We start from the raw sequence: 21,506 nt of genomic DNA, 5'->3' as shown, positions 1-21,506 counted from the left end.
CTTGCAGCCCTTGTGTTTGAAACCTGCCAGCATTTGGATACTCTTCAAATTTTCCAGCACAGCAGGCAGTGAAAAACACGGGGATAAAAGGGGTAAAAAGCCTGCAATCGTGTATTGGTCTCTGGAGGGAAGAGCTGCTCCCTCCTGGGGCTGCAGTGAACACCGAGTCTCAGTTTTGATGATGCAGCACCACGGATGCTGCAAGAACAGACAGCAGGACCGATCCATAGTTTACTCTGATAATATGAAATAGTTAAAACCACACACAAATATCCTAGAATCCAGAATGGTGTGCATTGGAAGTGACATTAAACCTCATCCAGTCTGCCCCCTGCCATGGCAGGGACACCTTCCACTGTCCCAGGCTGCTCCCAGCCCCATCCAGCCTGGCCTTGGGCACTGCCAGGGATCCAGGGGCAGCCACAGCTGCTCTGGGCACCCTGGGCCAGGGCCTGCCCACCCTCCCAGCCAGGAATCTGGACCTCCAAGGTACACCACAAAACCCCCCTCCAGAGTTCTGATGGTTTAAATGCACCTTGTGGTATGATTTATCTGTATAATTGCTCCAGTGGAACCATCCCAGCTGTCAGGCAGAAGACAGGGAAGCCATTGGAAATATTTTGTGTACAAATAAAAATTGCCATATGTCTTCAGGGATGCATTTAAAGTTGTGTAAATTTTCTAGAAGAAGAAAATGTTATCCTGTGAAGACTCCCATTTTTCATTTAAAATAATCTCTCAACTACTTTCTCTACATAATTCCAATGATTTAATAAATCTATAAATCAGTGAATGTGCAACACTGTCTTAAAAAAAGCCGAGGGTTTTGCTGTATTTTCTCCCTTTGCCATTGACTTCCCTCATCTAAGTCTCATTTAAGGCCAAGGGAAGGGATCCTGCCCCTGTGCCCTGGGCTCAGGTGAGACCCCACCTGCAGAGCTGCCCCAGCCCTGGCTCCAGCAGCACAAGGACGTGGAGCTGCTGCAGCCAGTGCAGAGGAGGCACGGAGATGCTGCCAGGGCTGGAGCCCCTCTGCTCTGGAGCCAGCCTGGCACAGCTGGGGCTGCTCCCCTGCACAAGAGAAGGCTGCAGGGACACCTGAGAGCCCCTGCCAGGGCCTGCAGGGGCTCCAGGAGAGCTGCCCAGGCACTGGGGACAAGGCCTGCAGGGACAGCACACAGGCCATGGCTGCACTGCCACAGGGCAGGCACAGATTTTGGGATGTTGGGCAGGAATTGGTGGCTGGGAGGGTGGGCAGCCCTGGCCCAGGGTGCCCAGAGCAGCTGTGGCTGCCCCTGGATCCCTGGCAGTGCCCAAGGCCAGGCTGGATGGGGCTGGGAGCAGCCTGGGACAGTGGAAGGTGTCCCTGCCCATGGCAGGGGTTTGTAGCAAGATGGACTTTAAGCTCCCTTCCAACTCAAACCATTCTAGGTTTCTGTGATTTACGCACATGCACAAAGGGTGGCATTTCCTCTCCTTTTCTGCACTCATTTACAATGGCTTTCAGGGCCATAACACTCCACACTCAGTTTCTAATTATCTGCCAATATTTCAGCATCTCTGAAATCATGTTATAACTTCTAAAACCTCCAGTGTCATCAGTAAAAATGATTATCCTAATTTCTGTTTATAAACCACTTAGAAATGTTTATATTGGATGGAAGTACATATTGAAAAGGGTTATTTTTTTGCATTCCCATTTTTGACCAAGAGCCACAATTTCTTCAAAAGTGTTTATTTCACAAATTTTTTTTTATCCCCAGCTGAATATTACAGTGACTATTACAAGCATTTTCTTATAAACAAAGGTGTAGTTTACAGATTTGTTCAAAATGGAAAAATATTTTATAAGCAGTAGTATTTCATCTACAGTATTCACTCATGTATGTCATTCAACTTTGACAGCAGCTATACCTTCTGCTCCTTAAGGTAATGACACTTTACACCACAAAAAATAAAATAAAAATATCCCCAAAGATTTCAATATAGTAGCACTTTTTCAATATACTTCTTTTCTTCTGATTTCAAATTAATCTTAAAGTCTTTGTCCACTGGCATTCACACCTTGAAATAATTTGGATACTCATCAGGGTTATGTCTTGTGGATTGTTTTACTTAACATCTACCTTGCTAGAATTTCTTTCAGAAAAAAAAAAAAAGAGATCAATTTATGACTGTAATATATATGTGAATCAATAAAGTTTGAGGAAAAAGCTTTATGGAAGTTCATGCAATTCATTTTAATTACGTTCTATTTATATGCAATGATAAAATGCTAATTTTTCAGTTAATGGTCTGAAAGAATAAGTTTGCACAATTTTATTCATTTACTATTGAAAACAGAGGAAAACAACCATTGTGTAGCTTTTTCATTTGTACCTTTTGTACAAATTTTGTACCATTTGTACCTTTTTGTAGCTTTTTCATTTGTACCTTTTACAAACCACACAAACAAGGAATCATGTCCTGCAAAGACTTCAGTGCTCAAGTTGCAGGGTGATGAAAAGCAGCCACTGTGCTTAAAACATGCCCACACTTTGGTACTGTTTCACAAACATTGAGAAATTCTTGTAGATCCAGTGGAATAAACTGCATGAGCAAAAACATGTTTGTAATGTTGGATTGCAAAAATTCAGTCTTGAGGTCTAATGTTCTTTTTCTACAGTCACCTACAGCAGCTTTATCAGATAAGATAAGCAACCTCAGCTACAAAATGCCAATTAAAAAAAAAAATGAAGAAGAAAGGGAACCTTCTGGTGAAAATGAAACATGGACATTGTCCTGGATGCTTCTTGTAGGTCAGCCAGCAAATGCCTCAGCTCATATTTGAAGTGTTGGTTCTGTAATGCTGGTGATTTGGGCGTTTTGATGGTTTAATTTATTTTATTTTATTCCCAATAGTGCTTTTCTGAGATATAAGCCATCACATTTGCAGAAATCACCATGGGTCACTATTGTTTGGGGTTTTTTTCCCCAAGAACTTCAAAGTGTTTTTGAAGACTTCCTCAATGTAAGATTTTATGAGTAGGCTTTTATATCCATAGACAACTTTTTCTATGACAGAATAATAAAAATATTCCACTGTTTTAATGCTTATTTCAGAGAAAGAGTGGTTGAGTTAAACAGCTGAAGGCACAGAGTGGGAAAATGCTAAACATAATAATCAATATTTAAAAATAAAGACAGATCTGGAGAAGAGCCAGCTTTCTCTAAGCCATGCTTTGTGTTCACTTTGCTTTTTAAATAAAGAAGTGTAAATCTGAGGAAAGAAGGCATGCTTGAGCATAGCAATTTAACTAAATTAACATTTAAATACAAATTTTTAAAAGTGCTAACAGAAAAGATAACATATATTAAAGGTATTTCATACAGAGTTCTCTTCCAGATGGATCTCAGTGGATAAACTACGTGATCACAGATCAAGCTGTTAAATCCCAGTTCCCATCTACACATACTAAGAGTTTTTAAGAAAGAACATATAAATTACAATCCTGAAAGTGCCAGTGAAGGACCATTATCCCCTAGAAGACCATTAAGCACATTTTACAGTGGCAATCAGCAACAAAGCCACTGCAGAAGAGGATTCTGCAGCAACCTGTCACGTAGTCTGAGTGATAAGCATAGGTTTAATCAATGCATTGGGAATTGTACTCCAAATAATTTACATCAGAAAGAGGTAGAGACCGAACTGCCTGAAACTGCTGACCTAACACGAATCCTGAGCAACAGCTCTCTCTTTAAACCACCTTACAGGAAGGCTGAATCCTGCTTTGAATTATTTATTCTTCAACCATGACGACTGTTGGAGAGTGGAAAGAAGGGAGAGGCGACAACTAACAAAATTCAGAGCACTGCAAGGACATTCATTGTGAAGAGAGGTAGGTGAAAATAAATAGATATTGTGGGTGAGTGGGTGGCAGGGCTTGCTGGGCGTGGGCAGCAGACTGGTGGCATTACCCTCACTGTATAGCCAGGGGAGATGAAGGCACTACTGAAGACACAGCAGAGGTGAGTGCCCAAGGATTGCAGTTTGGAGACAGCCCTGGCTCTTTACAAGCAAAATATCTGTAATTTGATGGGTGATAGTTAAGGGGGAAAAAATTATTTTTTAGCCTGAAGTCTGTCCTTCAGTGGTAACAGTTGCTCTGAACTATAGTCTCAGTCTGAGTCAAGGTATTTACCCACCAGCACAGAGCGATATAACTCTGCACAGCACTCAACAGATTATTTTAAAATGTGCTTTTTTGGATAGTCATATACATATATAGTACATACAGGACTACTGCAGTTTGTATATACACCGATTATGTACGTGATGTCTAAATCACAACACGTTCCTTGCCTAGAAAGGAAACTGCAGCAGACTGGAGTTAGTGTATCTCCAAGAAGCTTCACATTCTGCTTTCAATCTCTGAGCAGACAGCCTACCTGGTCATAAATTTGCTGTTTGGATTTACACCAGCTACAAAGAGTCAGATGGAGAGAGTGGATTTTTTCTCAGAAAGCTTTTAGTCGTGATGGAGCTGCGGACCACAGAAGGAGCCGCAAAAGCACGTGAGTTGAGATTGATTTAAACAAGACCACTGTGGGAGTGGAAAGGGCAGAATGCTGGCAGCCACACATCCTGGCTGCAGTTTGGCACGTTGTGCTGTGGCTGAAGCATCCCCACGCTGCGCAGTCGTGGAGCAGCACCGACCCTGGCGAATCCACCCTCGTCCTCCCCTGCCCAGCATCACCGAGAGCTCAGCGTGTGCTGCCAAGGACCAAAGAAAAACCAATGGCTGCTCCCCTTCAACGTCTGTGTGCTGAGGTCAGAGGGTTGGTTTGGCTTAGTTTGTAAGTCTGATTTGAAAAAAAAAACTAACAGAATCTGAATTGAAAGCAATTATTCATTTAAGGTTGTTGTAGCTTGGGTTCACTCTTAAAGAAATGGCTTACGTTTCTAACATACTACCTGACAGCTTTTTTTTTTGGTTTGGTTTTGTTGTTGTTTTTTATTTGTTTGTTTTGTTGTTTGGTTTTGTTTTGGTTATTTTTCTGTGTTAAAACATTTCATCTCTTATAGAAATTTTAAAATTTTTAAAATACTCTTCATTTATCCAAGCTGTGTGTTTGCATGATTCTTAACATTCTGGATGGCGACTGAACTGAATGGAGTTTTTCCATGGACAGCTACAGCTAGGATTAACCCACTGAACACAGGTAGGGCTGGATGATTAAACTGGGTTCCTTAGCATGATCTGTGCATGGGATTCTGACACTGGCCGTGTAAGAGGTACAAGAACCTTGACTGCCACTGGATGAAAGTGTTTGACACTCAAAAGCACAAGAAAAGCCAACAGTAGGGATCAGGAGGATGCTATACTAGAAGCAGAAGGCTTAAGGCAGTCCTTTGCATCATGATTATTTCACCAGGACAAAACCTTTACTAACATAAATTTGGTAATGCAAGAAAGTCCAATGGAACAAATTCCTGCCAATTTATCTAAATTCCATTAAGCAGATGCACTGAATGTATTTAGGAGGAGCAACAGTATTTCTCAAACATACAATTAGTGACAAATTCCATATCAGTGAAAACAAGCAGCATCCCAGCCCTTTTACCTTTATGATGTGATAAATACACACCTTCTGCAATTAACCTTTTCAATTCACTATCATGAATGCTGCTACTAGCAAGAACTGAAGGCAGAACTGCATGTTCTGCTATTCATACACTCAAGACCACCTGCTACTAGACAAATGACACATCCTTCAAGGCAGCACAAGTGTCTCAAATTTTGTTTTTGTCATAGACACCCATGAAAATCAAAATAAGCTGTCTCCCACTTCCTGGCTTTTGGAGATGATTATGGGCTTTGAACTATGTCAACATAAAATCAAGAAGTAAAAAATAAATCTATTTTTCAAGTATCCTTATTTCTTAGATGCAAATTACCAAAAAAAATCACATACAGACCAGTGTCTTTTTTAGTGTACATTTTAGCATCCATTTGTTACTGTGTTCTGGTTCTTCCATAAGCCTGTTTGGTCCATATTTAAAGAGCTCTTTTTTTGATTTTTTTTTTCTTTTGTTGCTGGAAGTCTCTGGGAGACTCTCTGGTGAGAGGTGAGTTTAATTCTACTTTCTTCAGACTTTATTGAGGAAATCCAAGTTGAGAGAAGCAGGGAGATGAATGGAGTCCATGGTGATGGCAGATGGGTTGAAGGGGAACAGAACTGGGAACATGTGCTTGAAGTCTAACAGCAGCTGTGGAGGGTCATTCCGTTCTTGCAACTGCTTCTGTTGGGTGTGGGAGAAGAAAACAAATTTAGCATCAGCTGTTGCCTTTTCTTGTTGTGTTTTACACCACCAAAGGTTTGGGAATGTGCATCGTTTTACAGATACTGCAGAAAACAGAACTATTTTGTTTTCCTCTGCAGCACCTTTCATTCTGTGCAAGTATTTACAGGAACTTCTATACAGACTGTAGGAAACACTGCTTCAGGAGAATGTGGTTACATTTTCTACATGACTACAAAGATACAGGACCTGAAAACAGGATGATCCCCTTGGCAAAACCAGGATTACATGACACCAGCAGACCACCTTTGATTAAACTGCTCAGCCATGGTGATATGTTCTGGGGGTAGCTGAACACATGCCCTTCCTTTTCCTCCCCGCTCCTTGTGAACATTAAAAGGTGTTTGGCTTTAATTTGTTTATTTTTCCTTCAGTTGCCAATTTCTACCTCCTTTCTCAGAAGTAACTCAACAAAGTTACTCAACACTCAAAGTGCTGTTGACTCAAAGTCAACAACACTTTGTTGACTCCTGCAACCTTAATCCTCAGTCGTATTGCTACTGAAGAGCTGAATTGGCTGAGCCTGGGATTTGGGTGCTTATTGCCCTCTGTGATTTACAGCCTGGTTATCCCTGCAGCTGTGTGCTGTAAGTGTGTGCACACACAGAGTGCTGAATTCAGGACAACCTGCAGCAGCAAGCCTTTTATAAAATGCCCGAGTTAGCAGTGATGTAATACAGGTGTCACAAGAACTACAGAGATGTCATTTGTGCCCTCCAGTTGGCAGCCCTTTAAATTTACCTGTATGTTTCGTATGAAAGCCACAGTCACACGTTCTTCAAACTCGTTCACAGGAGTGTAGAGATTGAGTATCTTTACAATCTGTGAAAAAGAAAACGTGGTTATAGTCGTGAGAAGCCAGCTTCTCCAGAACACAAATCACCAGCAGCAGGTTGTCATGATATGGCCACAACAAGTCTGCCATGGCAAAACAGAGGAAGAAGCAGCAGAAATATCACCCTGGTGTTTTTCTTTGCCTGCTGTAAGGTATTGCAAGATCTATAGACCTGTCAAAATCACTTATGGGAACATCTGTAAACTGGCAACAGACTTGGACAACAGATTTATACAGGGTTGGCACATGGTGACATGGATGACTTCTGATGTTACCTCTACAATACTTCTCTTGACGCTCCCTCACTCCCACTCCTCCTCTCAGCTTTTCTCAAAAATGCATGTTCAGGACAGGGTGATGCAGATATATTAGAAAGGCTCTCTGAGAACCACTGGAAATCAGCTCACACCTCCCACTTCTCCATTTCTACAATATTATCAAATTAAGGACAGGCAATCCAGCAGTAAAAAAATGTGAGTTTATATCCTCCTGGAATGAAGTCTCAAAGTTCAAGGTCATATCCAGGCAGCCTAGGTTGGTACTTCTAAACCTCCCGCCCCAAAGAGGAATCCTTGGTGGGCATCCTGCAGACACAGCCAGTTTAAGAGCTGGCAAAAGACAATAGGTGTGGCAATCCTTAAAATCAGTGGTTTTTGGGAAAGCTGCAAAAGGCAGGCCTCAGAGAGAGCAGAACTGCCATTAGAGCTAGGTGGGTTTAAAATGCCAAGGATCTGACTTTCACAACAAACTCCTCGGGGCTGGGTTTCATCTTTGCACATTTCTGGAGCTCCAGTGCCATCAGTGGCACTGTAAGAGAGGGGCCACCACTGTGACCACGTCTGGGAGGGGCCAAGATGTGACATCAGTCCTGAAAAGCACAGGCTGTGCCCACTGAAGGAATGGCACAGTGAAGAGCTGGCAGCAGGAGACCACCCTTTCCCACTCCTCAATCAAACCCCTGCCCTGCTCCCTACCTGCTGGGTCGTGAGCGACGTGCACAAGGAGCAGATGGCCTCAGCATCCTCTGAGGTTTTCTTCTTCAGCTGCAGGAGCTGTGCTGCCTGAATCAAGGGCTCCAAAGTTTGTGCTGCTCCACTCTGCTGAAGATTCTTCCCACGCAGCCATTCCTCCAGCTGGCTGATGTTAAACCTGGATAAGCAACCAAGACAAGATGTGAGCTGAGAGGTAAAAAAAAAAAGCAGTATCTTCAAAACTCCTCTTTGGGGCTCAAAGTATGTTGCAGTGCTGGTATATGTGGCTTTTTGTGATGTATATTTGTGATACATGCAGCAAGAGACAATCAGGCCAAAGCTTAGTACTCAACAACTCAGAGTAAAACACATACTCCAAGTACTTTACAAATAGATGAACCATGTAACAGCCAAAAAACAAAAGGGAGGTGCTTTTCTACAGCATTCAGATTACTCCAAGTTGCAACAATTAAAATGAAGCTTTTAACCAGGTTTTAAATGCTAACAAAATCCTGCAAGGTACCCAGATACTTTTGAGAATATCTACACAGAAAACGCTTTTGCTGTGCCCACTGGCCTCAAGGGGAACACAGAAAGATCCAGCGTAGGAAGGGGAAAAGGAAGATTTAACTAATTTGCATTGAGAAGTGCACTTTATTTTCCTATTTTCCACCAACTTAGTACATTAACAAAGCTTCCCTAAGCAGGCAGAGCCCTGCCCCAAGCCCCACCTCAGCTGCATGCCCGTGCTCCACGAGCAGACATCCTTCCTCAGCAGGAGGTTGTTCAGGGCGATGGCATTGATCATGTAGAAGAGCTGCTTGAAGACCTGCTGGATGATCTCTGGGTCCAGGCCCTGGTCACACATGATGCTGTGGAATGTGTTCAGCTGGCGAATCATTTCATCCAAGCTGTAGGAGCTGTCACCCGCATTGGAAGCGTATTTCCTGTAGCCCACTGGTTTGACACTGGAAAGCCCTTGGATACTCTCATTTTCCAACACAGCAGACACTGAAAAGAGTGTGGGAAATGGGCTAAAAAGCCTGCATCCATCTAAACTGATCCCTCCTTCCAAGGGCTGCAATGAACACATATCAGTTCTCAGTGATGCAGCACCATGGATGCTGCGAGAACCGACAGCAGGACAGATCCATGAACGCTGGTTTACTCTGATAGTACAAAATAGTTCAAAAACACACAAATACCATAGAACTATGCAAGAGTTTGGTTTGGGAGAGACCTTAAAGGCTATTTTGGTCAAACACTCCTGAAATGGGCAGGGACACCTGCCACCATCCCAGGTTGCTCCAGGCCCTGTCTAGCTGGACCTTGGACACTTCCAGGGATGGGGCATTCCTCAGATGAATCCTCAGGGATTTAGCTGAAGAGATAACTCCTCTCACACCTTCTCACTTACCCTCAAAAACAAGGTCTTTATGAGTCTTTTTCCTCTTCCCAATCCTCTCCTCTCTTATAATGTACATTTCCATCCATAAAAAGATTAACCACAAACCTGGTCTGGAGGAGAAAGCAGACCCACCAACACACCCTCACCTCTTCCACTGCCTCCCCAACAGAAATAATAGAGATATCTTCTGGAGTGGGAGGGAAAACCCTCATCCCTATTAGCTCCTATCTTGGGGTAAGATAAAAACTCTCTGGGTCATGCTGTCACTGTGCAGAGGTCTGAAAAACAGAGAATCTGGGCCAAGAAACACCCCTCAGAAGGGCAGCTGTGGGCTCACCGATCATGGGCTGCAGGATGCCCTCTGCAATGTTGATGAGCTGCTGGTAGATCTGGATGGAGACGTGGCCCAGCACCTGGCGGTACTCGGTCAGGTCGAAGTTCTTCAGGCAGTGCTCATTCTGCTTTGCCGTGTTTTGGGTCATGAAACCCTGAACAGGAGAGGGAAACACCCAGGCTCATTATCCCACACACTGACGCTCCATCAAAACCGCTGCGTTAAACCCCCCTGCACCCTTACAGCACAGCATACCAAAATATGTTACCAAAGTACATTATAGAAAAGATCAAAACTCAAAAATCACCTTTCAATTACCCAGGCATTTATTAATAAATTATTGCTAGAGAACTACCTTTTGAAGAAAATCATTAAACTACCAGTTTTTCATTTCATCCTTAGTAAGGATCTGCACATTTGTATTAACTGCAACATACACAGGAGTAGAACATTACATCTTAGGCCCTCTGAAACTAAACCACCTTTTTAGCTTATCCCTTTGAGTTCTGTTTATAGGAAACAAAATATTTTTAAATTAAGATTTTGGAAAATTGAAGAAAAAAATACAACTGCATGTTATGTGCTGCTTTGACAATATTTTAAATTGTTCTGAAATTCATAAATCTCCTGAAATAACTACATTTGTTGCCTGTCTTCTCTGATACAGCTGATCTATAATCCTGCATTTGGCTGCTGTAAGCCCTCAGTTCTGGGGTCAGATATTAATACCAGTTTTAGTGACAGAAGCCAATGAGATGTTTTAATTAACACAGATCATTTAATTACCTGTTCATATGGTCTTACTTGGTGTGAAAATCAGAACTATTAAACTGTTTTTGTTGGTTGCTGACTGGCAAAATGCAAAAATACAACAAGTATTTTCAATTTGAGTTGATTTCGCAATTTCCCCATTTTTCTGACTAATCATAGAGCACCATGATCTTCACCTGACAGGACTGCATGTGGGTTGGGATTTTCTTTTAAGCCTTTCCTTAAAAATAGGCCAGATTTAAAAGTAAAGATAACAGTATCTTGCAAACTGCTCTGAAGTGTTTCTCCACTCTATATTTTGCAACAATTGCCAATGGAATTTGCAAACAGATGGTTCATTTAACACAGTAAATCATGGCAAACAACATAAAATTTAAGACTGTGTTTTAACCCAGCTGGTTTTCTGGAGAGTATTTTCTTTAAATGCAGTATTATTATCCAGACAGAAGAGGGCAAACAAGAGCACAACTGCTAGTAAGTATTCTCTAAAATATTTTTAATTTAACTTTTAATTTTAAATCTTCAAAATCCAGTGCTGAGGTTTTACACACAAACTATTATCTTTTGAATGACCTGATTAGTTCATTTAATTTTATGTAATTTTTTTTTACAGTTTGAATGCTTAATATATCTAAAGAAATATCTAAAGACTAAAAAAAATCAGGATTTGGGTCTGTTAAAAATTTTAATATGCAGAATACACAGCTATAAGCATGGCAGTGTGCAATGTTGTAGGAGAACTGTGATAATCCCTTTTGAAAGGGATCATCTTTAACAAAACTTATTCCAAGCTACGAAATATTGTTTAATGAAAAGCTGTGGGACCAATTAAAACCAGAACAACCTTCAAAATGGCCCACCAGAAAGAGCACAGGGAGGCTGGGAGAGCTGGGGCTGCTCCCCTGCACAAGAGAAGGCTGCAGGGACACCTGAGAGCCCCTGCCAGGGCCTGCAGGGGCTCCAGGAGAGCTGCCCAGGCACTGGGGACAAGGCCTGCAGGGACAGCACACAGGCCATGGCTGCACTGCCACAGGGCAGGCACACATTTTGGGATGTTGGGCAGGAATTGGTGGCTGGGAGGGTGGGCAGGCCCTGGCCCAGGGTGCCCAGAGCAGCTGTGGCTGCCCCTGCATCCCTGGCAGTGCCCAAGGCCAGGCTGGATGGGGCTGGGAGCAGCCTGGGACAGTGGAAGGTGTCCCTGCCCATGGCAGGGAGTGGAATGAGATGGGATTTAAGATCCCTTTCCAACCCAAACCCTTCTGTGCCTTTATGAGCTTTCCCAGGAAAAGCTAGCTGTGCTGTATACAGATTATAGCACTGCTGTGCTACACCCACATTAACCAAGGAGAGCAGCCCCATCCCACAGCCAGAGGGAAGCCCCTGGAGCCCGGGGGAGGCAGGGCCGTCCCTCAGGGATGCCAGCCCGGGCCAGCTCTCACCTCCTCCCCGCTGTACTGCTTCAGGCAGTGCAGCAGGCGGCAGGTGTTGGCCAGCCAGAACGACGTCATCTCAAAGTCATCCTGGTGCTTCTGCAGAGACAAAGTGAGAACACGTGAGATCCCCCCCCTCCCTTGCAGTGGGGGGTGATGGCATCACAAAACTAACCAACTTGGAGTTTCCCCACCCATTATCAGGCAGCTTCCCCTCTGCAGCTGGGCAATATTAGCTGTTCTTCCCTGCAAACTTTTTTTTTTTTTTTTTTTACCGCTAAATTCCAACAATTTTATTGCTAAGATCACAATTCTCCTCGCTCTTCTAAAAAGGGAAGGGAAGCTCTAAGAGCAAATTGCCTTGAAAATCACTGTGAGAGCTGAGTGCCACGCTCTTGGATATGGTTATTGCCATCTGACAGCCCCGCAGCCCCAAGACAGGAGCAAATGGACACCTGCCTTCAGCACTTTCTTAACGCCATTGATGGTGGAGGTGAGCAAGGAGTGCACCTTCTGGTCATCATTGATGTAATCTGCATGTCTGATGCACATGTAGAGGATGTAAGCAGGAAGGCAGGGAACAGTAGCAGACACTGCCTGGGGCTTGAGATCTGGAAGATATCACAATTTTAAAAATGAAGGATTTCACAAAAAAAAAAAAGCAAACTTAAATTTCCCCAACTGCAGCACACAAACCACATCAGAACAGCTCCCTGAAGCTTTCAGGAATACCCGGCACAGTAAATCCTCTGCCTGAATTGATGACACATTAAATCACTCCTTCCCTCAAGATACGGAATCCTAATGGCAGCTGTGGGCATTTGGAGCCTCCAAAGAACAAGCTTGTCTGATTAGGGGAACTTCAGTGCCCACAGCAATGGGCTAGCACTGCTCTGTGAACACTTTCTGCAAACTCACTAGGCTCTGCTGGGGCTAGAGTTGTAGTGAATACCAACACCTTGCCAGGGAAGCCTGACTTCTGAAACAGCACTGAGTGAGGGGATGCTGCAGCAACTCTGACCAGCCTGCGCAGTGCAGAAGAGCTCACAAGTTCATTATCTATTGTCTGTTTTTACTTCATAAACCGAGCTACCTTTGTTCCACTGCTGTGCCAGATCCCAGGGGTCTGTCCTTCTGCCACCCCCTCCCCATCTATCACCTGATATGAAGCTCAGCAAGTTACTGCCTGCTCTAGAAACTGTAGCCTTGCTTTCTGTTTCCCATTTTTTGCTATCTCCAAGGGATTGCACCCATCCTGGTCTATCTGCTTAGTGCAGCACCACTTTACCTACCCAAACTGCCATCACCACAAACATGCAGCCCCAGAAGGGATTAATTGAGATCTATTTGCCTACCTTTATTTTCTAATCTCAAGTTTACAGACTGCCCCAGGCACAAGAAGGAGCAGCCAGGCAGAGAAGCAGAGCAAGTTCCCCACCTGTAATGAGGTTTCGGATGAGGAGTGGCTCATCTTCTTTGTAATATTCCAGCATGCCCTGAAAATCCTTCTCCTTCCTCTGGACAGCAACCTGCATGTTGCGCTCGTGCGGCCTCCTCTCCACTGGCACCATTGTATGGGATGCTGTGAAGAGAAAAGGTTATCAACACCTGGCTGGCACCTGGAAATCAACAACTATTTAGGCCCTCCACTGGCCTTAGTGCAGACACCACGTCAAAAAGTCATATATTGAATTCCCAATAATGTCATCAGCTTTGACAGACTTATAAAAACATAAACAATCAGGTTCTGGATTACCAGTCCACAGAGTTCTGACTCTGGATGAAAGAAAAAGTACAAAACTTGAACTCAGAAGAGGAAAAAATGAAGCCATGTTTTATTTTCCAAGAAATCACAAATTGCTAGAAAGTAGCAATCTTAGTGTATGATTTTCGCAGAGCCAGGCAAAAAGCAGACAGGCAATGCAAAATCCCTAAGCATGGCATCTTCTGTCTGCCTGCAAAGCTGCAAACCACGATGGCACACTGCTGAAGTGTAATAAAGCAGAAGAGACCAGCATGCAAATACTGCAGCAAGCAGCACGCAAATCACATTGACAGAGAGCAGCTGGGCGAGCTGTGGAAACCCTCCAGTTACTCAGCTTAATTTCACTTAATGCCTGGTTTACAGAAATTAACTCATGAGAATGGGGCTCTCTGATTAATCACGGCTTCTCCAGAGAAGAGGAAGTGCTTTCTATACAACACAGATGCCACATTTGAGGTGATTTCTCATTAAGCAGAATATACATACACAATTTGGTACTTAAGGGTTATAATTCCCCCTTCAAAATTGACAGATCAGAGCATTTTCCTGCTGGTCACTGGACTCCTTTTTGTATCTCTGCCTGGGTCACTGCATTGACTGCAATGACAGCAAAAAAGTTTCCTTAAATATCCTCCAAACCCTGGTACAGGGTGAGTGTCAGCTCAGCCTGCTGCTAGTTCAGTGCCAGAACAAGCAAAATCTTACTTTCATAGAAAGAAAAAGAGAAAAAAGAAACCCAGACCCTGCAGCTCTCCAAGACTGGCCAAAGAAGTAAAACCCAAGTGCAGCTCCCCCAAACTAGTATCTCCAATGCACAAATCACCTTCAAAATCTTGGACCTTCTTCATGTAAATCTTCAGCTGCTTCTTCAGCTTCTTTTCATTCTTTTCTGACTTTTCCAGCAATTCTTTAAGATCCTGAAAGACAGGAGTTACATTTAAAAGAATTCCCAACACTAAACCCAAGAACAACTCATTTGGGGTGAGTTGGAAGTCTGGAGTCTGGTCTGTGCATCACCAAGACATGGCATGGTCATCTCACTGGAGGAGGAGCACCACACACAGCATTTAATTCTGGCTGTTAATCACATTTAAACAGTTTTATTTACATACTGGGGTTGTTGAAAAAATGCTAAAACTCAGGAGGTACCAACATTCCCTCCAGAATTTGCACACAGATACAGAAGGGGAGAAAGGGAAAATTTATGATCATCCAGGCCAACTTTTTGGAGTGGCAACTGCCTTTCCACACTTCCAATACAAGCAAGTAAGATGAAAGACCTGTGCTGCCTCTGTGCCTAACAGAGTAGAAGGGTCCCCAGTGATCTGATTTGGAAGGCAGTGCCACAAAGTAGACAGGCTTAAAAAAGCATTTTTAAAAAAATTAAAAATAAAGCATCTATGTAGTCACAAAAGTCATACAGCCATGGAACATCAGCTCAAGGCCAAGAGCCAACACTCCCAAATGCACCAGTGGGAGAGGCTGATGGATTTTGCAGAGTTTGGGAAGGGTGAAAGAGATCCCAGCGCCCTTCTCTCCTTGTTATGGTTCATATCTCCTTCTCTCAAACCATTTTTTGCTCTCTTTCTGTGTTTTCAGCACAGCCTCTTACCAGGTTTTCATTGGTCAGACGTGTAATTTCTTGCTGAAGTCCAAACTCCACCTGGACCTCTGGAGAGAGCTGCAGAGTCTGCAGGAATGCCTGCTGCTGCTTCTCCAGTTCCTCTTGCATTAAATCCACCTGGTTTTTCAGAGCTTCCATCTCCTCCTCGTGCTCCCTTCGCTGGTCCTGGAGCTGTGCTTCCAGCAACCTGACAACAGGACCACACTGATCAGTCTGCGATGTCAGCATGACAGGAGTAACCACCACTTGAGTTTAGATCCTGCAAAATCAGCCAACTTGGGAAATACTCTGTCAGCCTCCCTATAAAGCTGACTAACAAGAAGCAATTATTGCCACACTAGTCTGTCATTTGCTATACTGCAGATTAAATACTTTTGAAATTAAGATATATTAAATCAAATGTTGTGATTGTGAAATCTCAAAGCACCCTTTTTTATTTAATTTCATCAAATATCCAGGTTCCTTTACTTGCAAAGAGCAAATACATGTCAAGAAAGCAACACAACACCTGCAGGTTTTGTTTTCAAAAGCTCAGCTTGAAGGACATTTGTTCCTGTGCTCCTTTCCTGTCAAACATTAAATTCTCACTCTTGAAAAGTGTTGTTTGCTAAGCCAGAATGCCTTCTTAAATCCAGTGGAAAAATGATTCATCACTGAGATGTTAACTGCAGACACCTGTGCTGATGGTGATGGTGACAGCCTGGCAGGTGACATGATAATTGATTTTAAGTGTCCCCTACCCTCTGCTACATGGAAATCTCCCTTCAGCCCACCAGCTCTTGCCAGAAGATTGAAGTGACTCCAGAAGGTTTGAGGATTCTCAGAGAGGGCCACCAAGCCAGAAACTACAAAGTATAGTCCCAGATTATACAGGACAATGGCGGCCAAGAGAAGGAATGACCCAAGGAGATCACCAAGCCCCTGCCCTGCCACAGCTCACAGATGAGCCTGGTCGGAGCTGTGGGTCACCTCACACCCAGCTCAGGGCCTCCTGACAGGGGATGCAAACAGCAATCCTCAAAGATGAGGAGGATTCTGCTGTTGACAGCCCCACACTGACCCAGAACATGCACAGACACAGAGCCACAACTCGCTCTGGTCCATTGGGAAATCGATTGTGATCCACACCTGTCAGCTGTTCCCCTACAGGAGCAACTATGCATGGAATTTTCTTGTAGTTGTTTTGGCATTTTTCTGTAATAACTTTTATAAAGAGTGCATGCTTTCAGGGAAGATTCCTGGATGAAAAGTACTAATCAACCCCAGGTTGTTTTGTGTGGTTGTTGTTTTTGTTGCCTTTAGAAAATTTAGCAACACAATCTCTACTCCCACATCCCAGCACAAGACAGAAAAGCATGTTTTCCACCTATAGAAACATGAGAAATAATACAGTCAGCCTTATAATCCTGTCAGGATTACTCTTAATAGGCTTGGAAAATACAGACCCACCATGAAATAAGTATTAAGTACTTAATTTTCATTTTATTTCTTCATACTGGGATTAGCTGGCATTCAGTCTGGATAATCTATGAGACACCCTCAGAAGAACATGTTCCTTCTATGAACCTGGGTCCCTACTTTGCCTGGAAAAACACATGAAATAATCTCTGTTATTTCTTCCTGTTACTGTCTAGTTTTACCCTGATACCTCTATCAGATGGTCTAAAGATGTGACCACTTTAGACCACTCTCTACAAAATACTTAAATTTTTAATCTCTTTAATGTCCTTAAAACTTTAATAAAATCATATATATTGGAGCCCCATAACTACCAAGCATGGGGGTGATGCAGGACAAGAATCCAGGAGGGATATTTGCCCAGCAGAGCAGGACCTGGGGAGAGCTGTGGAATGAGGGCACCCTGTGTCCATCACATGTCTTTCTCAACCACAGACAACACATGGATGGGAGCACAAAATCCCCAGGATCATGTGAAGGTGACAGCACTGGGACACAAGCACAGAGCCTCCCCTTCCAACAGGTCAAGGACTGGGAGAAAACACTTCTGAGAGGTGCCATGTCTTAGTGCAATTTGGGAGGGTTTTTATGTCTTCTTGGAGATCCCAGCTTCCCATCACCCAATTTCCCATTACTGTCACTTAATCCTTACTGGATCAGAGGTCAAGCATTAGTGACAACAGCCACCACCAGCAATGACCAACTGGAACCATGACTCCTCTGAAAATTACAGGAGGGTCTCAGTTCCTGCAGTTTGGAAATCCTACCTCCAGCTGCTCCCAGACAGGAGGACAGGGCCCTGTCCAGGACTACATGGCAACAGCAGAGCAAGAGAAAGAAACAAGAGGGAAAGGAAAAGGCAGGAGAAGGGAGAAGCAGCAGTGGGGAAAAACAGAAAGTGTTTGACCTGGCAACTTGCTTTAAACCTTGATAAGCCAAGCCGAGCTCTCCATCTTCATTGAGATAGCCCCAGTCCTCAGTCTTGCTAGAAATAAAGGACAGAAAAAGGAAAGAAGAGGACAGAGAAAGACAAAAGGTCAATTGAAAGAGAAGGGGAAAAGGTGCAGAAGCCTTATGCATTTAATTCAGTATTCGTTTTCAGAGCACACTTTCATTGCATTGCATTTCTTTTTCCACCACAGGGAAGGAGAGCCCTGCCCTGGTTGTGCCCTGTATGACATTTTAAAAACAAGTTTCTCCATCTCTTTTTCACAGCAGCAACTCCCATTGGCCTGAAATAAACTCTACTCCTTCTACTTCAGCCAAGGGTTTCCTCAGCATTTGACTCAAACACATCAGTCTTTCCTCAGAGCAACCTTTGGTCCAAACACCACATGCATCCACACAAGATCAATCTCCTCTGTATACATCCAGGCAGAATAATGGCCAGGAAAATCTCATCTCATTTTAATACTTTTAGCAGTTGGCTTTTTTAGTCTCCTTTTAGCAGATTGTTTGTTTTTTGGGTTTTTTTTCCAAGTTATATGAGGCAAGAAGCTGATTTATCTTCTTTAATGAGGGGCTGAACACATAACAAATGAGTGAGGTAAGCTGGTCAGCTTGATCAGAAACACTTGTTACAGCAAGATTTTACGTGGCTTTGATGTCAGTTAGAAAAAGGTGTTTGTTTTAAGCAATAACAATTTTAAAAGTGAGCAAGGAAACCATCAATCTTAATATATCACTATATTTTTAAAAAACCCAAAACCAAAACACAAAAAGAAGAAAGCCAAACACACATTTTGAAAAGAGCTGTCGCAGATGCCACTCCCTGGCAAGAGAATCTCTGCACATTTCAGTGGCAAAGCACAACACGCAAACACTCATGAGCAAGTCTTCACAGGAGAGAAGCAGTGAGAAACGTGGTGTTGCAGCCCTGCTTGGAAGGGGCTCTGGAGGTGCCTCTCCACCACAGACAGCTTGTGCACCCCTCCCGTGCCAGTGCTTGAGCACAGCACTTCCCAAAACTGGCAAACATTTCAGGCACTGACACTTCCAAAGTTCATCTGTTACAGCCACATGTAAGAATTTAAATTAAAAGCTTGTTGCTATCCCATACGTAGCAGGTTTCTAAAAGGGTCTGCAGGCTGACAGATAAAGGGAGGTTTATTGGTCTCATTTGCATGAATTTGTTAGTGAAGTCTTTTTTTTTGGTTCATATAATCTTATCAGGACATGTCCTCAGGCACTGAAAACCAAAGGAAAAAGCAGGAAGGGTCCCCACTATTTATTGCACATCAAAAACCTGTGAAATATCAGGTGATGAGCAGCATTTTTAAGAGATAGCTTCCTTGGAAAAATAGCTTTCCTTCCTTCTTTAATCATAGGCATTGAGGTAAATGAGGAGAGGCACTCAAGAAAATGTCATTATAAGATAAATATATAAAAATGCTGTTTTAAGGTAAACCTGCACTGGGAAAAAAGCATTCAGTCCATCTCTATCAACACAGCACTGACTCAGAAATCACTGCACTCCCCCTTCTCCCAGAAGGTCACATTGACCAAGATGTAAAAAGGGGTCCTTTCAATGTAGTTGGAGTAATTGGCATACGAAACCTAATTTCCTAGAATGCTGGGTCAATCCTATTCTCAAATAAGGCTGGAGAGGAGTTAAAAGGGCTGATTAACAAAGCTGTGTTTTCCCTTTATCCTGACCTTTGGAGGCACAGGTCTGGGGAGCAGCTGGGACCTGCAGTCAGCAAACTGTGCTCACCAAAAGCAAAAAATTCCTGCCCAAACACCCCCCTTCCCTGTGAAAGCAGCTTAAAGGAGGTGCATGTACCCCAAACCCAGAGATGTTGATTTCAGCATCTTCAGTAAATTACCCTCTCTTCATAAAAAAGGGCACATTTCACTTCCAGACACAGGTGGACCTTTTTGTTTCAGCTAAAAGGAAAAATAGGGTGCATCACAGACTAGATCTATGGCAGAGTGGGAAGGTATCCATGGGAGAGTGGGAGGCAGAGATATGGTACAATCTCCACAGGATGGTCTCTCCCAGCTGCAAAAGCATCCCTCATGTGAAGCCAGCATCAGCTCTTCCCTTTGCACAGCAGCTGCAGCTGGGACTGGCCCAACGGGAAAGAAAAAAAAAATATCCATGTACTCTACAGAAATCACTTAGAAGCAATCATGGAAGCTAATTTGAAAGACACAGCCTGATTTACTTTGAGCTACCAGGTTATTTATTATCTCTTAACACCATCACCCAATCTCTCACTGGCTCTGCATTTCCACCAAGATCAAACAGGCTTGAAAGAATGATCCCAGGAACTGAAACAGGGAAAAAAGCCTACTTAGCTTTAGATTCAGACATTGTAGGAGAAAAATGAGGTAGGAGCTAACTTGATTTTCCTCTTACCAGCTGAAATTCAGCAGGAAAGAAAGAAAGAGAGAAAGAAAGAGAGAAAGAAAGAGAGAAAGAGAGAAAGAGAGAAAGAAAGAAAGAAAGAAAGAAAGAAAGAAAGAAAGAAAGAAAGAAAGAAAGAAAGAAAGAAAGAAAGAAAGAAAGAAAGAAAGAAAGAAAGAAAGAAAGAAAGAAAGAAAGAAAGAAAGAAAGAAGCTGAATTTAAAGCATTTATAAAGAAAAGGCTGATTTCAGTCCAAACTTGCCCTTGACCTGGAATCAAAGGGCTTTCCTCTAGAAGCTTTGTGGAGAGAGAATTGATACATGAGCAGAGTTAGCAGCACCTGGCAGAGTTCTTCCTGTTTTCCTCCTGCTGTATTTAGAAGTGCTGCATGACATAGAAATGGAGAGAATAAAAGGTTGATCTCCCACCAAAATAAAGCCATGCTCTGTCCTCAGCCTAAATTACTAAGACATGGTGGCTTAGAGCTAGAAACAGCTCCTCAGTAGAGCGAGGTTTCACCACATCCATAAGCCTGGGCTGGTGAAAAACTTCCACCTGGTCAAAAAGCACCCCAGACTAGGGGGTATAGAGCAGCTGACACCCCTGAAGGACTGGGCCATCCAGAGGGACTTGGACAAGCCCAAGCAGTGGCCCAAGGGAGCCTCATGAGGTTTAACAAGGCCAAATGTTGGAGCTGCTCCTGGGTCAGGGCAGTCCCAGGATCAACCCAGGCTGGGGCAGAGCAGAGGGAGCAGCCCCGGGAGAAGGAGCTGGGGGTGCTGTGGGTGAGAGCTGGAGCTGCCCCAGCCTGAACTCCCCTGCTCTGGGCTGATCCCAGCGTGGGCAGCAGGGCAGGGGGATCCTGCCCCTGTGCCCTGGGCTCAGGTGAGACCCCACCTGCAGAGCTGCCCCAGCCCTGGCTCCAGCAGCACAAGGACGTGGAGCTGCTGCAGCCAGTGCAGAGGAGGCACGGAGATGCTGCCAGGGCTGGAGCCCCTCTGCTCTGGAGCCAGCCTGGCACAGCTGGGGCTGCTCCCCTGCACAAGAGAAGGCTGCAGGGACACCTGAGAGCCCCTGCCAGGGCCTGCAGGGGCTCCAGGAGAGCTGCCCAGGCACTGGGGACAAGGCCTGCAGGGACAGCACACAGGCCATGGCTGCACTGCCACAGGGCAGGCACACATTTTGGGATGTTGGGCAGGAATTGGTGGCTGGGAGGG

General features: G+C 43.9%; 1 protein-coding gene across 5 annotated transcripts in view; it reads right to left on the bottom strand.

Annotated features, from left to right (window-relative positions):
• Window positions 1–1,719: 1,719 nt before the first annotated feature.
• MYO5B (myosin VB) overlaps window positions 1,720–21,506 on the bottom strand; it is a 149,627-nt gene continuing 129,840 nt past the window's right edge. For 3 of the 5 annotated variants that reach the window (XM_064402904.1, XM_064402905.1, XM_064402908.1), the window contains 11 exons: window positions 17,847–17,924; window positions 15,470–15,668; window positions 14,681–14,774; window positions 13,531–13,674; window positions 12,552–12,703; window positions 12,102–12,191; window positions 9,895–10,045; window positions 8,881–9,160; window positions 8,153–8,327; window positions 7,085–7,165; window positions 1,720–6,283 (listed from right to left, as the gene is read on the bottom strand). In XM_064402904.1, the coding sequence (XP_064258974.1) occupies window positions 6,131–6,283; window positions 7,085–7,165; window positions 8,153–8,327; window positions 8,881–9,160; window positions 9,895–10,045; window positions 12,102–12,191; window positions 12,552–12,703; window positions 13,531–13,674; window positions 14,681–14,774; window positions 15,470–15,668; window positions 17,847–17,924 (1,597 nt within the window). In that variant the 3' untranslated portion in view covers window positions 1,720–6,130. The remainder of the gene's footprint in view (window positions 6,284–7,084; window positions 7,166–8,152; window positions 8,328–8,880; window positions 9,161–9,894; window positions 10,046–12,101; window positions 12,192–12,551; window positions 12,704–13,530; window positions 13,675–14,680; window positions 14,775–15,469; window positions 15,669–17,846; window positions 17,925–21,506) is intronic. The other 2 variants (XM_064402906.1, XM_064402907.1) reach the window with 1 other exon arrangement.

This window comes from Passer domesticus, chromosome Z (genome assembly GCF_036417665.1).
Source record: "Passer domesticus isolate bPasDom1 chromosome Z, bPasDom1.hap1, whole genome shotgun sequence".
NCBI lineage: Eukaryota > Metazoa > Chordata > Aves > Passeriformes > Passeridae > Passer > Passer domesticus.
The sequence above is the reverse complement of the archived record's forward strand: the minus strand, read 5'-3'. Positions and strand labels throughout refer to the sequence as shown.